This window comes from Trifolium pratense, linkage group LG7, assembly GCF_020283565.1.
Source record: "Trifolium pratense cultivar HEN17-A07 linkage group LG7, ARS_RC_1.1, whole genome shotgun sequence".
In the NCBI taxonomy this organism is placed as follows: domain Eukaryota; kingdom Viridiplantae; phylum Streptophyta; class Magnoliopsida; order Fabales; family Fabaceae; genus Trifolium; species Trifolium pratense.
Window position 1 is genome coordinate 55,721,259 of NC_060065.1, and position 19,635 is coordinate 55,740,893.

The 19,635-nt window shown below is 33.2% G+C and overlaps 3 protein-coding genes across 6 annotated transcripts; all 3 read right to left on the reverse strand.

Moving 5' to 3' along the window:
- Window positions 1–438: 438 nt before the first annotated feature.
- LOC123894051 (glucose--fructose oxidoreductase-like) lies at window positions 439–5,765 on the reverse strand. 2 transcript variants are annotated; one of them, XR_006803610.1, is made up of 12 exons: window positions 5,365–5,765; window positions 4,046–4,094; window positions 3,789–3,806; window positions 3,128–3,243; window positions 2,947–3,060; window positions 2,465–2,515; window positions 2,086–2,174; window positions 1,943–2,003; window positions 1,732–1,806; window positions 1,468–1,578; window positions 745–1,238; window positions 439–506 (listed from the first exon to the last, which is right to left on the reverse strand). XR_006803610.1 is itself a non-coding variant. In XM_045943923.1 (11 exons), exons 1-11 carry the CDS (start codon window positions 5,638–5,640, stop codon window positions 1,110–1,112), a joined length of 1,089 nt encoding a protein of 362 aa, XP_045799879.1. In that variant the 5' UTR covers window positions 5,641–5,765; the 3' UTR covers window positions 705–1,109. The 2 variants fall into 2 exon arrangements, 1 of the variants encoding a protein (XP_045799879.1); XM_045943923.1 differs by lacking the exon at window positions 439–506 and having other exon boundaries at window positions 705–1,238.
- A 599-nt stretch (window positions 5,766–6,364) lies between these two features.
- On the reverse strand, window positions 6,365–19,466 carry LOC123894052 (DNA topoisomerase 6 subunit B-like). Of its 3 annotated transcripts, XM_045943925.1 has the most exons (20): window positions 19,125–19,466; window positions 18,978–19,030; window positions 18,798–18,895; window positions 18,593–18,698; window positions 18,032–18,169; window positions 17,779–17,830; window positions 17,601–17,665; window positions 17,330–17,436; window positions 17,154–17,256; window positions 16,938–17,023; window positions 16,652–16,848; window positions 15,982–16,097; window positions 15,777–15,862; window positions 15,393–15,465; window positions 14,032–14,123; window positions 13,746–13,884; window positions 13,571–13,665; window positions 13,287–13,458; window positions 6,563–6,700; window positions 6,365–6,511 (listed from the first exon to the last, which is right to left on the reverse strand). In XM_045943925.1, exons 1-20 carry the CDS (start codon window positions 19,210–19,212, stop codon window positions 6,380–6,382), a joined length of 2,136 nt encoding a protein of 711 aa, XP_045799881.1. In that variant the 5' UTR covers window positions 19,213–19,466; the 3' UTR covers window positions 6,365–6,379. The 3 variants fall into 3 exon arrangements, with proteins under 3 accessions (XP_045799881.1, XP_045799882.1, XP_045799883.1); XM_045943926.1 differs by having other exon boundaries at window positions 6,403–6,700; window positions 19,125–19,411; XM_045943927.1 differs by lacking the exons at window positions 6,365–6,511; window positions 6,563–6,700 and adding an exon at window positions 12,937–13,181.
- On the reverse strand, window positions 7,316–11,054 carry LOC123894053 (U1 small nuclear ribonucleoprotein C-like). The gene is made up of 4 exons (XM_045943928.1): window positions 10,873–11,054; window positions 8,430–8,471; window positions 8,077–8,332; window positions 7,316–7,725 (listed from the first exon to the last, which is right to left on the reverse strand). Exons 1-4 carry the CDS (start codon window positions 10,921–10,923, stop codon window positions 7,460–7,462), a joined length of 615 nt encoding a protein of 204 aa, XP_045799884.1. The 5' UTR covers window positions 10,924–11,054; the 3' UTR covers window positions 7,316–7,459.
- Window positions 19,467–19,635: the final 169 nt, after the last annotated feature.

The window sequence follows — 19,635 nt, forward strand, 5'->3', positions numbered from 1 at the left end:
AGACATAATTGCGAGTGTCCTAAAGAGTCAGAGACGAATTATGAGATTTACTCTAATATTTCCTCCGTTTCAAAATAAATGACCAATTTTTGACTTTGTTTACTATTCATATGATCTCCTTTGACTGTATTTTTCTACTAATATGTATATTCAAATATTAACATATAAGATGTTGTTTGATTCGGTTCGATGAGTATTTTCAAAATATATAATTTTTAATAATAGACAATTTAAGATATTAATGATTAAAGTTGTATATTGGCAAACGTGTGGTCAACTATGTTATTTATTTTGGTATGGAGGGAGTGAAATTCTACGAAGTTCTCAAAATCAGGAACACAACCGATTGAACTAAACAATGTCCATGAATCAAGATGAAAAGTTAATCTATGATGATCAAGATTAGCATAAAGTTCAAACCTTTTTATGTTTGTCCTGGATTCTGTTTAAATGGAAGTGCCAACGTTTTCCCCCCACGCTCATTTGGTTGCGACTGTGAAACAATGCTGTCAAAATCCCAATGAAAGGAAACAAACAGCAATGAGTAACAGCACAAGCAAGTGAAGAGGGAGAAAAGAAAAAGAAAGGAGGGTGCCTGAGGGAGAAACAATATATTGAAATCGAAACTAGAGAATCAGGAAGTTACTATACTACTTTAATGATGTAGGAATGGCTTTTTTGACATGAAATGAGTACAATTTGTGTGGTTGGCAGCTATAACATTGATTTATCAATTCAGTTTACCTTGTGCATTTTTATTGTCTCCTGATCAGTTTAAAAAGATCTGATATTCATACTAAATTCTTACTCCAAAGGAAAAGATGAGAGCACCTACTAAATTTGTCCCTTTATCAACAGATGCATGGGACATTGTAATAAATTCAACTTACATGGCATTATTTCGAATACTTTGTCTCGAGATATTAGAAGTTTGAGATGCATCAGCACGAGCATACCAATAATAATTTCAATAAATTTATACAAATCTTAAAACTCCATCCAACCACATTGATCTCCCTGACTTGATCCACGGGCTTGTTCATTTACACCCAGTAAATATCTGTAGATACTGAATTAAGAAAGCCGACGCGAAGAGTTCTATGATCACCTCAAAACTTTTTCACATGAACTAGCTCGCCCTGCCTTGATCCAGATTCAAGCATTGCCTCTAAAAGAGCAACATCTCTCGCACCCTCGACAAAAGAGAGACGGTGCTCAGGCACAAACTGACTACCCTTCTGCAAAATGGAGATAAATTAAACTAGAGATCTCAACACGGTCTGGCTTTTTTTAATTATATGTATATGTATTATGTGTATATGGAATTGTGCAAATCAACTGTTTGTGGTAAGCGTGGATAATTGAGGATAAGAAACATGATGAACAAAGATATATGCGAGGAATTTGCAGCGGTACTATAAAATGAGAAGGTGGAACAGTGGAGGCATTTTGCAAGAATCTAATTACCTTGAGGGTGTTTTCAGAAACATCATTAAAAAAAGCTTTTAATTCTTCAGTTACTCCACTGAATGGGAAAAATGAGCTTTTGCTTTGTCCATTAGCATCATATGATGTAACCTATATAGCATCATAAAGTCAGAAAAATAAATGAAGATAAATGAAAGTGATTTGATTAAAATAATGGAAACTTGAGCGGATATTGAAGGAAAATCTCAGATCCTACTTTGGATATTATTTACGAAAACCTGTAACTATAACTATAGTACATACCAGGTAACCATGCTGTCCTTGGAATCCACGCTCAATTTGAAGGGTTCCATTTGTGCCAACAACTCGCCACAAGATCTATAAAATGTAATTTAATACCATGAGTAAAGACTTGCAAGAACAAACGCATGAATATTAAGCATATCTACTGTCAGGGATGTGTAGCACTAGCGAGTGTGTGTATTTGTAAGATGAACGATCATTTACCACATGCCTTAGGTGATCTGGAGGAGACAACCATTACAAATACTCCTGAGCATCCATTCTCCAAATGACTGAAGAAAAACATTCCAACAATTTTTTTAGACTTCTGGTCGAGTGTTTTTGTAAAGTTATTTATGGAAAATAGAGGCTTACAAGACAGATGATAAATTATCTGGTGGTGGTAAGGTCAAATCTACATGAGATGTCATAGCTGAAACTGAAACCACCTCACACCCAACTAGCTGTCAAGAGTAAAAGGATACAATCGTCATTATATAGAAGTAAAGCCTAATGGCATTCTTACTAGGTTTCTAATATAGAAGTAACTCTATCAGATCTGTCCATTAGTTCTCTTCCACAATTTATGCAGTAATAAAGTGTATAACTATTAACATTTCAAAATACATTCTTTCACAAAGAGTTAAAATCAAACAAACAATTGCTTTTCCATACACAAGTTTATTTTGGCAGAAGAACATGAGTTAATGAATACAATAGTTTATGAATTATACAGTGAAATCTCTGATATTACCATTCTCAACCCTGCAATGAAATGCACGCCCATATCAAGAATGAAGCCTCCCTGCCAGAAAGAAAAGAAATGATACCTTAAAATTAGGAACCAAAAAATATTGAGAGAAAGCAGGATTAAACTGTCATGCTAATAACACGAGAAGTTAATAAAAAGATTCAGAATTTTAAAGTCACGCTAGAATAGCCTCATATAAGGAAATACAGAAAAGCATAATGAACATTAATGAATGTAGATTAGAATTTCTCAGTACTCCATTGGTCATCTCATATAAGCTAAAAAGAATTTGTATCTGATAAAGAAATCTCAACCTTATTATTTACTTTCATAAAGATCGTGATTTTAAGACATATATTCGTAAATTATGAAGTATATATCATCCCCTTCACTTTTACAGTTGATTAAGTTATTCAAAGTTGTGACAAATGCTCTCCTGAAATTAAACAAATACAGAATGTGTAACTTAATTACAAAGCACATACAGTAAAATTGCGCCTCCAAGAGCTTGAAAAGTAAGGGTTTGAACTGTTCATTGATCCTTCTATAATAACTTGGACACTCATCATTTTCCCAATGTCAGCAATTAGTTTCTTACCCTGCCAAAAAGATTATATAAATGGACAGCAAGATTCATAGGTTAAAATTTCCAATAGAAACAAATACCTCTAATAAGGCAGGCTCAAAACGATAATTTTCAGCCACAGACCAAATTTTTTGGCCAGGAGCATCAGCAGAAATCGATTTGTAGTTAGATAATGCAGTTTCCAGCTCGCTTATGGCTGCAGTATCGGATTAAAATAAAATTATGCCACATGTTTAGGATACAGTAACTGCAATTTTCCATCTAATAATAAGGAGGGAGAGAATATATGTGGATAAGCTAATATGAAAGTTATCAATGTGATAGAGAGTAAAGTGTTTTTCCAAGAAAGATGCCACTAAAATTTACATTTTGAATTAAATCAAGCAAATTTCAATAGATAAGTGGCGGGTCCTCAAGAGTGCCTAAATGCAACGAAGTTTCAGTTTGACTTCAGTATTATTACATTGTACCGAAGAATTTTATATTCAATGTGTCTTTCGTCAAAAATCTTCTTTATTAGGTTAATAGCTTGATATAGTCTTAGAAGATAAGGAGGAGAAGCAACATAAACTAAGTCGGTATTATAATCAAGTGATCACACGCAGATGAAGAAAGTGTGATCTATAGTTTTCCTAGAATCACGCAAAAATAGGTAAATGGAGTACTCCATAAAAGAAAATTGATTTATAAACACAGGTATAATATACATAGTATCATATAAAAGTTAGAGCTACTACTTACAAGATGCTGCCGGTTTCTCTTCATAACCACCAAATCAGCCACCCAACACATACAATGCATCCAAATAAATAGAAAATTTAGTCAATGGCACAAAAGATTAACAGTAAAATAGTGATTATCAAATGTCAATTTACTAAGATAATGTATAGCAGCCAGTCAGGTGCCTCATCCCTCACTAACTTAATTAAACTGTCCCTCATAAAAATATTGCTGCCGGGGCATATCAACCATCAACACACATTTGCAACAATCATTACCTTGAAGGACATGTTTACCAGCCTTTAACAACTTGAGTGAGATGTCAACCTGCAACAATTGATAATTTGTAAAATAAAATTGCATAAAAAATAAACTTCAGCAAAAACATCATTCCAATGACTCTCTACATTTGACTTATTGTACCCCCAAATATTTGATTAACTGAGTGAATTACAAATTTAATCCTAGGGATTGTAAAGTAATGTCAGCTCAGTCCCTAAAGTTAACCAAATTTCAAAATAATAGGAGTAATGAGTGAATAACCAATTTGATTCTTGAAATTATAGAACTGTGTCGACCTAGTCCACTACATTATCAATATTCCAAAATGTTAATCGGGTCCATGCTGCTATTGGTATTTGCAAGGAATATGATGACATTAAGTTAGTAATTTCAGAGATAAATATGAAACTAAGTGAGTTATGCCGGGAACATATTTGACAATTGGTCCAAATAGAGGAACGAACTTGATTAACATTTTGCAGTTTCAATGATCATTTTGAAATATTGATAATGTTGATGACTAAGTTCATATGGTCCTACAATTTCAGATACAAACTTGGGTTTACTCAAATACTAACGTATTAAAATCTCACAATCATATTAGTTCTTGTGAGACAATTACAGCTGCTTGGATCGGCACATTTGAGCTTATCTACTGGCATAAGCATTGTGATACTATTTGGGAAAAGTTATGAAAACAACGTACAACATGTTCATAAGCTGTTTTCAGTTTATTTTCATCAACTCTCCAAGATAGTTTTAACTTTATTTTATCTTTTGCTATAAAAACAGCTTATACATGAGTCACAAGCGCTTAGGCTCTGTTTCGCAAAAATAGCTTATAGCGGATGAGCGTATAGCAAATAGCTTATAGCTTATAGCGGATAAACTAATTGATCGAATTTGTAGTGTTTGTTAAAATTAGCCGTTGAAGTAAATTATAAATATCAAATGACATAAAAAAGATACGTTTAATTAATTTTATTTTTTTTTTCAAGTAAGATGACAAGGGTAAAATTGAGAGAAAAAATGATAAGCTTTAAGCTATAAACTAATTGAATTAGCTTTTCAAAATAAGCTAGTGAAAAAACAGCTATAAGCTCTTGAGAAAATAACAGTTACTATTACTAAACAGATATTTTTTAATCATATGAACTTATAAGCTATAAGCTGAAAAATGTGTCTTGTCATTTGTCAAACATACTCGTATAATGATAAGCATTTATACTATAAGCTGCAAATTAAGTTGGCTATCCAAACTGACTAATCTAACAAGAGTAATATGATAAAAGTTATCCAATGATTGATGATGAACCTGATATTGTCCAGCCAAAACAACAAGAACAGCAGTTATGGATGGATCTTGAATGATATCATCAAGACCATTATCTCCCCATTTACATTGAACTTCACCACCACCAAAATGTTTGTTAGCTATTTCAACAGCAGAAGTTGCAGATTCTTGAGTTCTGCTCCAAATTGCTTTGAGGTTGAAGAGATTAGAAATCTCCGAGAGTCTAGGAATGTACTGATTCTTCACAAATGTACCGGCTCCTAGAATGGCGATCTGTGTTGGTTCATTCGTCGCCATTTTGGATCGAATCTCAATCTTCTTTCTGTGTGATGAGAGTTGAGAGTGATGAATGATAAATACAAGATGGAAAAATAACAGAAACAGAAGAAGAAATACCAACTTTGTGATTAATCAAAATTTAAGATACTATTAATTAAATTAAATAAAAAATAATTATTAATTAGATGGTTTTTTATTAAATAATAGTGTAAAATTATTTTATATTGTTGGTGCATTTTTATTAAAGTTTTAAAAGAGCTGAAAAAAAATTAGTAATAAAGATGAGAGGAGAAATGCAATATGAATTTTATTTATTTTTATACGAAAATGATATAGAATAATTGAAAATAGAGTTTGTGAGAAGTTGGGTTTCACCATAATTACTTCTTTTTTTATTTTTCTAATTTTTTTTTAGATGTAACTTGATTGTTTAACTTTTAAGAGTATCATTATGATTCTTTAACTTAACAACATATATTGTTCTTTTCTTTTTCATCAAGGATTTGGATTGCACCTATGACTACATGCAGTCGAAAAGATCACAGTCGTTTGATTAAAGTAGAATGTTTCAAATTTTAAAATTAGAATATTTATATTTTAGAAAATCAAAACTGTATTAAAATTTGAAACCGATATTTATCAAGCAATCCAGAGCACCTGTATCAAAATTGACTCCTATGTGGATCCATTTTCCTAATTCAACTTACCATAGTTGTAAATGTGAATTGACATGGTTATTTCCATTTTATACTGTATGTTATATTTTGCTATCAACCTCAAGTATGATATATATTTTTGACTGTATGTTATATATTTCCTGCGAATGAAAAAATGATACAATAAATGTCCTTTGTTTACTGTGATATAAATTTAACTTTGAAATATTAAATTCACTATCATTTCTTTTTATTATCAAAACCAATTTCTAAATCTACTGAAAGACTCTGTAAACAAAAAATGGAGAGTGCAAGTCAATCTTCTTGTTTTCAGCTTCCAATGGCTTTATGTATATTGTTTCCCTGGGTTCTTCGCTTACTCCGCTCTGTGTAGCAAACTCCAATCCCATTTCATAATCCACCTGCATATATACATTATAATAAAATAAAATCAGCAATATGTTCAAATTCAAGCAACCCCCTAGCATATCCTTTTTTCACACACAAAAAACAGTTGAGGGAAATACCTGTTTATCGTGTTTAGAAAGCTTTTCGATGAATGTTTCTTTAGTAATCAATTTTTTTTTGCAGCATATAGCACTAGAAATCATCAGTATAAATTCTCTGAAATGTCTAGTGTCAACTAAGTCCACACCGATAAATCTAAGATTTCAAATTCAAAGAAAAAGCAGTTGCAAAAAGAAGACTATCAAATGATTTACACACAATTAGCACTTCATTATGAACTTTTCATCCGGAATGGTAGGAGGAGCACAGATAGATCTAGATGCCTTTATTTATAGGCTTGATTAATCCTAACAAACTAACCAATGACTCATCAATTCAATTCATCTAGATCCTTCCAAAACATGATGAATCACCTACAATTAACTAATGCATCTTGGGCCTATTTTAATCTCTAAGGCCTATATTCATTCATTATATTAACACTCCAACAGAGATAAAATTATGCAACGAGAACTGCATAGCACAAAAATAAATAAAAATAGAAGAGAATGTTGATTAGTAGAACTTGATAAAGGCTTTGGGTCCCTGCAAAGACTACGCTTTCTTACTGAGTTACCATAGAAAATAGCAAAGAATAAGGCAGTGTGATTTTACAGAACAAGTGCCACATTAGTGCAAAATTTAATATTAAATAACATACAAGTTTGACCAGCTTAGTGATTGCCCTCAGGTGCTTGAGCATTGGAATTGGAATTGTAATTATCATAACCTCCAGATGATGGTGCCGGTGCATTGGCTTGATACATTGCTGATGATGCCATAGGGAGAGCACCGTTGGAAGGTGGCGGTGCAGTGCTTCCAGGAGCTGTTGGTGGGGGAGCTAATGAAGGGGGTCGTGGTAGGGAATTTAACTGACCCGGCATCTGGGGAGCACCAGGTGGAGGCATCATTTGTGGCATAGTAGGCGCAGAACCATACCCTGTAAACTCCAATTGAAAACCACTTACATTACATATGATGGAATAAACAAAGCCAAACCAAAAAATGCAAGCTCAACTAAGAAAAAGATTACAAGTAAAGAATTGTTGTCAAAATATAAAAAACCAAAGACAGGAAGTAACATATATCAAAAAGGAAATTCAAACTACAAGGCAACTTCAATACTGGAAGCAAGCCAAAAATAATGAGGTTAGCCATTGAGATATGTATAATCATTCTCATTTCATTACAAAATGATAAAGTAATGCACCATGTAAAATGCAGAAGACATGACATTCAAATGCTTCAATAAGAGGTGATGGAAGTTTTGTGCAAGGAAGAAAAATATCACCTGGTGCCCCAGGAACAGGCATAGGTCTAGGCATGAGAGGTCTGAACCCTGGCATTAGTGGTTGACCTCCAGGAATGGGAAATCTTGGGGGTGGCAATACAGCAGGAAGGTTTGGCCTCTGAACCATTAGATGATTATAAGCCACGCCAACCTGCTGAAAAGCCGCAGCTTGCCCAAGATGTTCTTTGATTCGCTGATCAATTAAACTTTGAGTTTGTTGCTCTTCAAATTGCTGATAGTAGGACCTTACATTAGCCTAGAAAGCACAAACACATGAAACCTCGTAAATATGACCTAGATTGAAATGCAACTTTTTTTTTTATTAAAAACAAATTGAGAAAATTTTACAGCACCTTATGTTTGTAACCAGAATTATGCTGCTTTCTAACAGATGGCTGCAAAATTACACAAAGTTAGCTACATATGCAATTAATTGGTTGAGGCTAACTAACACTCGTAAAAATTATACAAAGTGAAACACTGTTTCATATGTAGTTGTTCAGAAGCATGGTAGAACCCAATAAAGGAAAAAAATAAATTGAGAGAAGAAATATTAATTTTGAAATTGATAGTAAGAAGAAGCTGACACAATTAGGACCTATTTGGATTGGCTTATTTTTGAGATTATGAAAAATATCTTATGCAAATAAACATTTATGTTAATTCATAAGTTTTCACTAACGAAAATTGTATCTTTATGGGTTGTTTTTTCATAAACTACCTTAACAAGCTTATGAATAATACATAAATGCTTATTTATTTGCATAAGCTCAAAAACAAGGCAATCCAAATGTCCCCTTAGTGTAGGATCTGTTAAAGTTCAGAGAGAAACACAAAGTGACGGCTAGGGTTTCAATAATATTATAATAGCATTACTTAACAAAATAAGGATTACACTACAATTTATAATAATTCCTAATGGACTACTAAACTACTAACATATAAAGCTCAATACTTAAAGCCCTAATAATATTATTATCTAACACTTCCCCTCAAACTCACGATGCATTATCAGATAATCATCAAGAGTTTGTCAAACAAAAAACGAAAATCAAACTACTCTAACTAAATATTTTATTTCTAATACTACCCCTCAAGCTAAAGCTTACTAAGCTTTGAGCTTATTACAAATCAACCCGAAAATAAACTAAATTAACTAATAGCTTCAAATTCAACTTCTTCAGATTTCAGACTTCGAATTGTGAGTATTCCCTCACCGGATTCAATGTGAGTATTCCCTCACCGGATTCAATGTGAGTATTCCCTCACCGGATTCAATGTGAGTATTCCCTCACCGGATTCAATGTGAGTATTCCCTCACCGGATTCAAATTTCAAATTGTGAGTATTCCCTCACCGGATTCAATGTGAGTATTCCCTCACCGGATTCAATGTGAGTATTCCCTCACCGGATTCAATGTGAGTATTCCCTCACCGGATTCAATGTGAGTATTCCCTCACCGGATTCAATGTGAGTATTCCCTCACCGGATTCAAATTTCAGATTGTGAGTATTCGCTCACCAGACAGACAAATTGCGAGCTTTCGCTCACCAGACAGACAGATTGCGAGCTTTCGCTCACCAGACAGACAAATTGCGAGTACTATCTTAACTCACCCAACAGAACCAAACAAAAAAAAACAGTCATGACAAACCAAACCAAACCGCAAGAAGCGAAGCATAACCAAACAAAATAGAAACAAAACCAAATCAAATGGAACTGAACCGAATTAAATCAGTCATACCAATCCAACTCAATAGAGAGGATTTAAATCAAATACCAATTGAATAAACAACAACAAAACCAAAAAAAGACCACACCAAATGAAATTGACGACACAACCGCAACCAACATTATCAAGCATATCAAACAAGCCGAGAGAGGAAATTCACAACAGAACTTGCAATAAACTCCCAAATAAATTCACTTCTCCTGTCACTAAAATTCAAAACGTGGATGAACGTTGCAAATATCCACCAATAAAATTCAAAACCCATCAAAAAAGAAGTAATAACCAATTTGTTTCTTCCAAGCAATAATAGACGACGGCACACAGAATTCACAAATACCAGCAAAGACAATACCCACTTGAAAAATTGACCAACAATAAGAGAAAGAACTAACCCAGGGAAAGAACAAATCATCAAAGATCAAACCAAATACATTCTCAAACTTTTGAGAATTTGACAGCGGAAAGAACCGGTGATTTAAGGTGGATCGAAACAAGCTCTAGATACCATGTTAAAGTTCAGAGAGAAACACAAAGTGACGGCTAGGGTTTCAATAATATTATAATAGCATTACTTAACAAAATAAGGATTACACTACAATTTATAATAATTCCTAATGGACTACTAAACTACTAACATATAAAGCTCAATACTTAAAGCCCTAATAATATTATTATCTAACAGGATCTACGAAACACAGGCACCTATGATTACATTGAATTATGTCATTTTCTCTAATTACTATAGGCGTCTGACGTGTCAATGTACATGTTGTGTCTGGTGTCTCTCCTTGTGCTTCTGTGCTTCATAGTGTAGGATTCACATCACATTATATAGTGATCCTAAGAAAACTATTATAACCTACTTCTAACTAATCATAACTAACTTCTAACTATCTTAAAACAATAGTAAACTAATTCTAATTAATTAATAGTATCGAATTACTATATCTAACAGTAGTTTGCACTTGCATATTACTAATGCAGATTAGAAATTATTAAATATGTGTTAGGTTAAAATCAAAGTGAAAGCAACGCAATTAGCAATGGTGAAGGAAATCACTTACGGAATCGTGGGTCAAATAAGTATCGCAGTAGTCACAGTAGTAACGAGGCATTGTTGCTTCAGTGTGGATGGTTGCACCGAGAAACCCTAGAAATTGGGTAAAATCAGATTATAAAAAGTTAGAAGAAGAAGTAAGAAGTAAAAAGGTGATGTCTCTATGAATGAATATCAATCAATAAACACAATAACAAGATTAAATTACACCGAATATAATGAGAATTTTGGGCTAACGTTAAGGTGGATTAACTTCACAACTGGTCCACTATGGATAAGTGATCTATCAAATATGAATTTTACAAAATTCACCGTTGGATTGAAAGTTTATATCGTATAAATCATCCATAAATTTTTTAAAATTTTTTTGAAAATCATTTGATATGTTATTGAGACCCATCAAGATTTACGTTATTTAATAAACGGTTAATCTTGATGTGTCTGAATAACATATCAAATGATTTTCAATTTTTCTAAATTTTTTTATGAATGATCTATATGATATAAACTTTGAATCCAACGGTGGATTTTGTAAAATTCGTATTCGTTATAATGTTATTCATGACTGATCCACCATGGACCACTTGATGAAGTGGTCTATATTAGAATTTACCGGGAATTTTGTATTCGGCCAAATTAGTAAGATATTTTAAAATAAAATTAATTATATGATATGATAATTAGATGGTGTTTTTTGTCTTAAAAAAAAAATAGATGGTTTTTTATTAAATAATAATGTAAAATTATTATATACTCCTATTGTTAGTGTTAAAGTTTCAAAAAGCTTTGTACCAAAAAAAAAGTTTCAAAAAGCTGACAAAAAAAAAATAGTAATATAAAGATGAGAGGAGAAATGCAATATGAATTTTATTTATTTTTTTATAAAAATGATATAGAGTAAATGAAAATAGAGTTTGTGAGAAGTTTGGTTTCACCATAATTACTTCTTTTTTCTTTCTCCAGTTTTTTTATATGTAGGTTGGTTGTTTAACTTTTAAGAGTATTGGCGAAAACGATAGCTGAATGGATAAAATGTAACGTAGATGGTTCCTTTTCGATAAAGTCTAACAGATGGGACGAGAAAGAATCTCGTCACAAAGAGCTAGAGTACTATTAGTTTACACTATTAGAATATGTCTATAGCTTATTAGTTTGAGAACTATATATTGACGTTATTCTAGTAACGTAGATCATGAAAGAAAACACAATCACACGATTATGTTGTACTTGGCATCTAAGTAAGAAATATGAGGAAAGAAGACAAGTGTGACCTGTTGGGTGAGGTGTCTGGATTGCATGATCTCAAATATGAAAGGTAGAAGGTACGTAGCTGAGTCATGGTGTGTGTCTTTCATTTGGAATCATCATAATTTGTGAGTAAAGATTGTAAGACATGTATCAGAGACTTTCAAAACGTAGAATTCAACATGGTAGCTAGCTGTTAGTTGGTAATAGTAAATATAAATCTTTTTAAGAGTACTTGGCGAAAACCAATAGTTGGACCGGTAAAATGCAACGTAGATGTTTCCTTTCCGATAAATTCTTATAAAGTCAATATTGGTATATGTACTTAGAGATGAATATAGAGCTTTTATTTCAGCAAAAATTGAATGGTTTACTCCTAAAAATGAAGTTCATGTTGGTGAAGCACTTGAGCCGATGTCTGCGCTCAAGTGGGTGCACGAGCTTAACTTAGGACTAGTAGATTTTGAGTTGGATTCAAAGAGATAGATCAATAGTTTCCACTCTTCAAGTAAAGATTTAATTGAATTTGGCGCTATTATTGATCATTGTAAATTAGTTTTCTCTAGTTATTATAGAAACTCTAGTGTAGAGTTTGTGCAAAGACAAGCTAATAAGGCTGCTGATACTCTAGCTAATTCAGCTCATCATAGTTAGTTGTAAATGTGAATTTGACATGGTTATTTTTCTTGTATGTGAATCTGAAGGAATTTGTGGAATAATTATCAAAAAAAAAAAATCGTGGAATAAAAATGTTTAAAATGAGGTGTATAGAGATGGTTACCTCATGATACTATTCGAGTGAAATCATGAAAGAGAAAGAAAGAAAGAAAGAAACTAGTGAATTTAATATTTCAAGTTAAATTTATATCACAGTAAACAAAGGACATTTATAAGCATAATGAAATATCAAATCAATTTCTAAATCTACTGAAGGACTCTGAATACAAAAAATGGAGAGTGCAAGTCAATCTTCTTGTTTTCAGCTTCCAATGGCTTTATGTATATTGTTTCCCTGGGTTCCTCGCTTACTCCACTCTGTGTAGCAAACTCCAATCCCATTTCATAATCCACCTGCATATATACATTATAATAAAATAAAATCAGCAACATGTTCAAATTCAAGCAACCCCCTAGCATGTCCTTTTTTCACACACAAAAAACAGTTAAGGGAAATACCTGTTCAACGTGTTTAGAAAGCTTTTCGATGAATGTTTCTTTAGTAATCAAATTATCGGAGACTTTTTCTAGTAGATCTACATCATGATCCCCATAACGACTCTTCTTTGATGGATGTAATGGCATAACTTTCAAAATATTGTAAAATGCACTACTAGCATCAGGAATATACCTGCCAATTGGTGGGAACCATATCATATATCATGCCAAACAAAAAACAGAAGGAAGTGCAGCATCATTCAATTGATTCCTGAAATTATAGCACAAATAAACTTTATGCCTACCTGGTTAGATTTCGTTTCCTCTCCTGCTGCTCACGGGCCTGTATCCTTTTCATAATCTTGGATTTTAATTGGACACAACATTGTTGAATAGCAGACTGGTAATAGTAGCAAAACATTACTGTTAGCCTCACTAACCTTGCTAAAATTTAAACTTTGTAAATTAAAATCTTCAAACCTTGACAGCAGAAGCAATCTCGGTTATGTCATCTCCAATGTATTCTTTTCCAGTTCCTTTAAATGGGATTTTTGTGCTCACAATGCTTACAAAGACACCAATCTTGTCTTGTACTTGGTTAATCTTGTAATTATTCCAGCTGCAAAAGTATTTAGTAAGGTTTCACTTGTAACTTCTGTGCCGTGATTGCTAAAGAACTTTGTAAAGCAATTATTGACACTTATTCTGTGACCTCATCTCAAAATTACAAAGTCAAGGGAAACCATATGCTTCTGTGCACACTTACTTGATTCTTTTAAGCGCAGTCCTGGTGACAACATCGGCACCTTGCTCAAAAAGTAGTGGAATTCTATTGGCAAAGCGAAATATATTCAAACCCTGAAAAAAGTATTGTATATTACTCAGGACAAACCATTACTAATTTACCGTTGTTTAAAAACACAATGACACAACACTATATAACTAGCTCTTCATAGAGTTCTAGCAAGCTTTGAGCTATAGAAATGAGTGAGCATCGAAAGAGAACTTAAGAAGAATAGAATCAGAGAATTAGTTAAAATGATTTTGTAACAGCTTGTATGTAAATGTAAAATGCAGGTTTATACAGAGATCAACCAAAGATAAGCTACTTAGCTCACTAAGAATAACATAATCATAAATAACTATGGTAACTGAACTGATAAAATGTGCTGAGTCAGCACATTCTGTTATGCAGAAGTGGAACGAACATCATAATTTTGCTAGAGACATTCAACTACTGTAAAAAACTTAGCTAGAGACATCCAGCTATCATACACGTTTGAGTTCATTTCTACTAGTGTGGTCCCTCTTTATTCATCTTCTCTAAAGTGCTTGTCTCTATGTTTTTATCTGTAGAGATGACACTATTATTATTGGATCTTAAACCTCTCACTCTTATTGATGATTTGATCAACAAGCTTAATGCATAATTTGCACTTGAACCCCTTGGATCTCTTGATTACTTTTTGGGAGTTGAGGTCAAACAGCTTTGTGATGGTGCTTTTCTACTCGCTCAATCAGAATACATAAGGGATCTGTTAAACGGGACAATCATGGCAAAAGCCAAGGACGTTTCTTTTCCTACAGTCGGTAATTGCAAGCTAAGGATGGTACTGACGTGCTTCAGAACCTCACTTACGCCTGTTTATTTTGGAGGCCCTTCAGTATGCTACTTCGATGTAATTGACACTCTCAAACCATTTCTTTAGGAAAAAAATTATATTTTTAGCACGCATGAAATTCAAGCTAAACTGTTGTCATATTTTCAGGAGGGGAATACTTGTGATAGTGCATATAAGTTGGGTAATTTTGGTATTTCAATCCAGGGATTTGTCTGGGGAAATCTAATCCCCCTCATTTATTTCAGAGGATTTTTATACAAATAAGAAATTTCCTAATTTGCATTTTACATGATTTTCATGGATTTGGTTCATGTCCCCCCATGTTTTGTATTTTCTCTTTTCTTTAAATTAATAATAATTTTGGAGTGCAGTAGATTTTTGTGTTAATGGGGTGCCAACATAGTTGGGACGTCAATATGCATTATGCATTTGCACTCCAAGCTTTTTGCTTAAGAAAAAACTAAATTGCTAACTAACATAAATATTGCTGGAAGCAAAACTTAACTTGCTTGACATCTTTTCCACCAACACTGACTCCTGCTTCCACAATGAACGGGTGGCCTTCAAAAACTTGAGCACTGTGAAGTAGTCACAGGAAAATAACTTTTAAGCATACTGAATTATCTATGACAAGAAATGCCAAGCCAAGCACATAACATTAAGAAATCTCTAATGGGCTACTAGCATAGTGGCATCTCTAAACCCTTCAGAACTTTCAATACACAGTTAGAAAGATCATATAGAATTATACAAAGAAAGCTAAATGCCCGTGATAGTCCACAGCTAGAAGGATTAAAAAGAATGGTTAACAAAGACATATATAAGTTACAAGAAGCAATAATTTGAGATAAGAAGAAGATCTAGCAAAACTTTGATATTAAATCACAACCTGCCTGAGTATGTTGCAACCATGTCTGGGTGAAGCTCTTTTATGATTCCTAGTCGAAGATTGTATTCGCCAGCAGGGCTAAGACACTAATAATAAATAGTAAGGACATTAAGCAATGACATGAATAACATAATGAAAAGTTAATTATGGAACAATGTATGATGAATGTATAGAAAAGGGGAACATAATAGACTTCATCACTTACATGACCACTAGGATCATCAAATTTGGCTTGACGGAACAACTGATGAATGCGTACTAATTGCTGTGAAGTTAGAGACTTCACAACCATTTTTGAGCTAAAATCCGGACCCATTTCTCCTGAAAAAGAAAAAGTGAAGAGCGTAGTGGAAAAAAAATTGGGATCTAGAATATGCACATTGAAATATGAGTATAAACTTCCTCTAATAAATGAACTGTTACTGATTTACTAAATTCTTAGCACTCAGCAGTAATTCAAAGTATCACTTTATGGACAAAAGCATCTACATACAACAGAACTACAGCAGGCAACCTAGATAATTACTCATTAAAACAAAAGTTAATATAAAATAAAAGAAGGATTTTAACCATTCCCATGTTCCAATATAAACAATGAAAGCGAGACATGTCATCTCTCTCCACTTAAATATCTCACATTAACATCAAGGAAACTCTACTATTATCAGGTGGAGAAACTTTATCTATTATTTTTCCTCTAAACAAACAAAATACCAGTTTCGTTAAATTTATTGAACGCGTGACTGCATCCAAACAGTCAACTGGAGCACATAAATACCATGAGAAACGTTCCCTTTACAAGAAATGCATAATACGCTCTCAATGTAAAACACAGAATCTCCAACAAATTATTAATAAAATTAGTATTTTCTTACCTATCAATCTTTCAGCATGGGGTTTACTGATATTTACAAATTCGTGCTGAAGAAACTGCAAAAGGTTTTGCTTTGAGGTTTCGGCAATAAGCCGTTTAATTAGCAGCAAATCAACAGAGGATGGATGATGTTTTGTCTCCAAAGGAATGGGTGGCATTACATCTGTTCTGCGAGAAAACCTTACAGTGACATTCTTGCTGCAAAAGAAAACAGATGGTATTAGACTATTAGATGATTGTGTATAGTAGTTCTTGAAAGGAGAATCTGAATAGATATATTTACATACTCGGGTGCATCTGACACAAACTTAAACTGAAACTGTGCATAAGGGGTAATAACAGCCATTTGTCGCATGTAATGCAATATTTTTGACTGCAAGGGAAACAAAGGAGCTTATATTAACGAAACGTGTTAGTTTAAAGACATGAAAACATTGTATTTTGGAAAATGGAACTGCTTAAATATATCTGGAGTTTGCAGCAGATTTAATAAAATTACATACACGGTAAGTTGTCCAGTTTCCCTCTATGACAACTTGAATTTCAGCTCCATGCCAATGTTGTTTGTTCTCCCGTTTTTCATGTAAATGTACATGAGGAATATTCCTGATAATTGAAGTATTGTTTATTTGGAGTAGGAGTTTGAATATCAATTCAATTATAATATTTAAAAACATACTTATGGATGTCAATATCCAGCCTGCAGAATGTACTATAATTTTGCTTTTTCATTGATGAAGAGATTTCAATAGGAAGTCCGGTACTCATTTTGGACCATATTAGTGCCTGTGTGCATGAAAAATACAGATCAATAAGGCAAAACCAAAACCAGTATGTAACTCACACTTGAGTCAAAATCTGGCAACTGTTAGAAGTTAATCATCAGAGCTAATGAAACAAAACAATCATAGAGGAAAATAAATAAATTAACTAGTGCATGTTGCCAATACCATCTTCGCGCCAAGACCAAACTTTCCACGAGTCTGCTTCAAGCCATACTTTGTCCCAGAGAGAACTGCAAGAATATATAAGCTTACAGTCAGTGGGGTTACTAGTACTAACAACAACAAAAATAACTACAGAAATGTCTGCAGAAATGACAACTCGGGTATCAGGTTACCAACTGACCTCGACCAAACATATTTGGGATGTCATCGTGTGGCATTCCTTTTCCATTATCCTGCAATTAGTACCAAGCATGTTACATTAAACGTACAGGAATTGAATATATAAACAAAGAAAAAGATAAAGTACTTTCAAATTAGGTTCCAAAATCAGATGAAATGGTTTTACAGATTGGATAAAAACTAATAAGACATAAACACCAATGTGTATCAATACAGCAGCATAAACAAAGGCGTAAGGCAGAAACAATGCGCACCTTGCATGTAACTCTGTAAAATGAAGCCTCGCCTCGACCCTTGATACCCTTTGAAGCCGGAGTATCTTTCACTTTCTTTCCAAGAGAAGCATTCTTTGCTTGTAATTCTTGAGCACGAGCTTCTTTTGCTAATCGTTTCTGCACAATCAGATATAATTTGAGACAGACAAAATCATATAGAGAGCCTACTCAATTTCACAAAGTGATATAAACCAGTATATAATTTTACAGCATGTTTGTTTTTGCCGTGAAAACTTGATGGATGCATGTGAAGCACTGACACTAACACATAGACATCGATAATATCTTAAGAACATAAAAGTGACTGAATGTAACTATGTGTATCTAAAGTGTTGGTGCAAACTTAAACTACACTTTGTAGCTCTAATGGAACCACAATTGACATTGCTTTGGGACACAAGAAATGGAAATCCAATGCAATTTCAAACATATGCTCAAATTTGTTACCATACCCAAATTAACAAACTATACAACCCAACCATATACTAGTATATCTCATTAATTACAACAATCAATGGTATAAAATAAAATTGAACACACCTCACGAGCCTTTTCGGTTTCAAAATCATCATAAAGTGCTGCATCAACACGTTCACGGTCAATAAGACCAATCATAGAATTGAATTTGCTTTTAACTATCTCCTCACTGCAAAAACCAAGTTCACATAAAATATATCATCAACTCAATACACTGAAAGAAAGAAAGAAAAATCAATCAAGCACAAACTTGTATTTGCAAACTTACATAGTTATTTCAACTACTGGAAGCTCCGATATTGATTCGGCGGAGTCAAGTGCATTCTCCACTAATTCTCTAACAGTAGTATACAGAGATTTTCCCGGCTGAATTGAAATCCACGGAATTTCAAAAAATTGAAAAAAAAAATGGCAGTTATGCTAAATCAAACTATATAAATATTCTTACATTATCAAATCCTGCGATATTTTTGTTCTCTGCGAAGAATTCAGCTGGAGATTCTACAAAATTCAAAAAAAAAAAAAAAATCAATAAAACTATTTGAAAGATTCATGTAATGAAACTTGAAATTGCAAGAGAGAGAGAGAGAGAGACTCTGTTTGAGAACGGTTTCTTTTGGTTTGCGAGGGGTTTTGGAGTTGGATTTCTTGGATTCAATTGGACTTTCACTACTTGCATCCATGGAGAGAGAGAGAGAGAGATGGAAGTTTCTTGGATTAAATATTAGGTAATTAAGTTTCTACTGTTAACTGTTTAACAATATAGGTCTAAAGATTATGTAATGGCGTCTGCTTTGTAATCAAACTGGTTTCTTGAGTACTGAATTTAGCACTCCTTCTGCACAATTCACTCCTGGTAAGTGCTTTTGATAATATTTAGAAGGAAAATGTTAAACAGTATGTCGGACCATATGAATAAATAAGAAAATTATGTTTTGAAACATCTGCGTTCAATATTTTGAATATGTAAAATATTCTCTTATCGACATTAATTTTAGGCTTAATTAGTAAAATGGTCCCTTAAAGATATTTTTGGTTTCAGATTGATCCCTTAAAGAAAAAAAGGTCCAAATAGGTCCCTTAAAGAAAAAAAAGTCTGAATAGGT

Coding starts and splice junctions, on each gene's coding strand:
- LOC123894051 (XM_045943923.1), bottom strand. CDS start 5,640: ATGGCGACGAATGAACCAACACAGATCGCCATTCTAGGAGCCGGTACA. Junction 2,516..2,946: donor CTTGGAGGCGCAATTTTACT/GTATGTGCTTTG, acceptor TCTTTCTGGCAG/GGAGGCTTCATTCTTGATAT. Junction 1,579..1,731: donor AAGGACAGCATGGTTACCTG/GTATGTACTATA, acceptor GATGCTATATAG/GTTACATCATATGATGCTAA.
- LOC123894053 (XM_045943928.1), bottom strand. CDS start 10,923: ATGCCTCGTTACTACTGTGACTACTGCGATACTTATTTGACCCACGAT. Junction 8,472..10,872: donor CTTATTTGACCCACGATTCC/GTAAGTGATTTC, acceptor GTAATTTTGCAG/CCATCTGTTAGAAAGCAGCA. Junction 7,726..8,076: donor GCCTGTTCCTGGGGCACCAG/GTGATATTTTTC, acceptor TGGAGTTTACAG/GGTATGGTTCTGCGCCTACT.
- LOC123894052 (XM_045943925.1), bottom strand. CDS start 19,212: ATGGATGCAAGTAGTGAAAGTCCAATTGAATCCAAGAAATCCAACTCC. Junction 18,170..18,592: donor AAACCGAAAAGGCTCGTGAG/GTGTGTTCAATT, acceptor CTGATTGTGCAG/AAACGATTAGCAAAAGAAGC. Junction 13,666..13,745: donor AGATTGCTTCTGCTGTCAAG/GTTTGAAGATTT, acceptor TACTATTACCAG/TCTGCTATTCAACAATGTTG.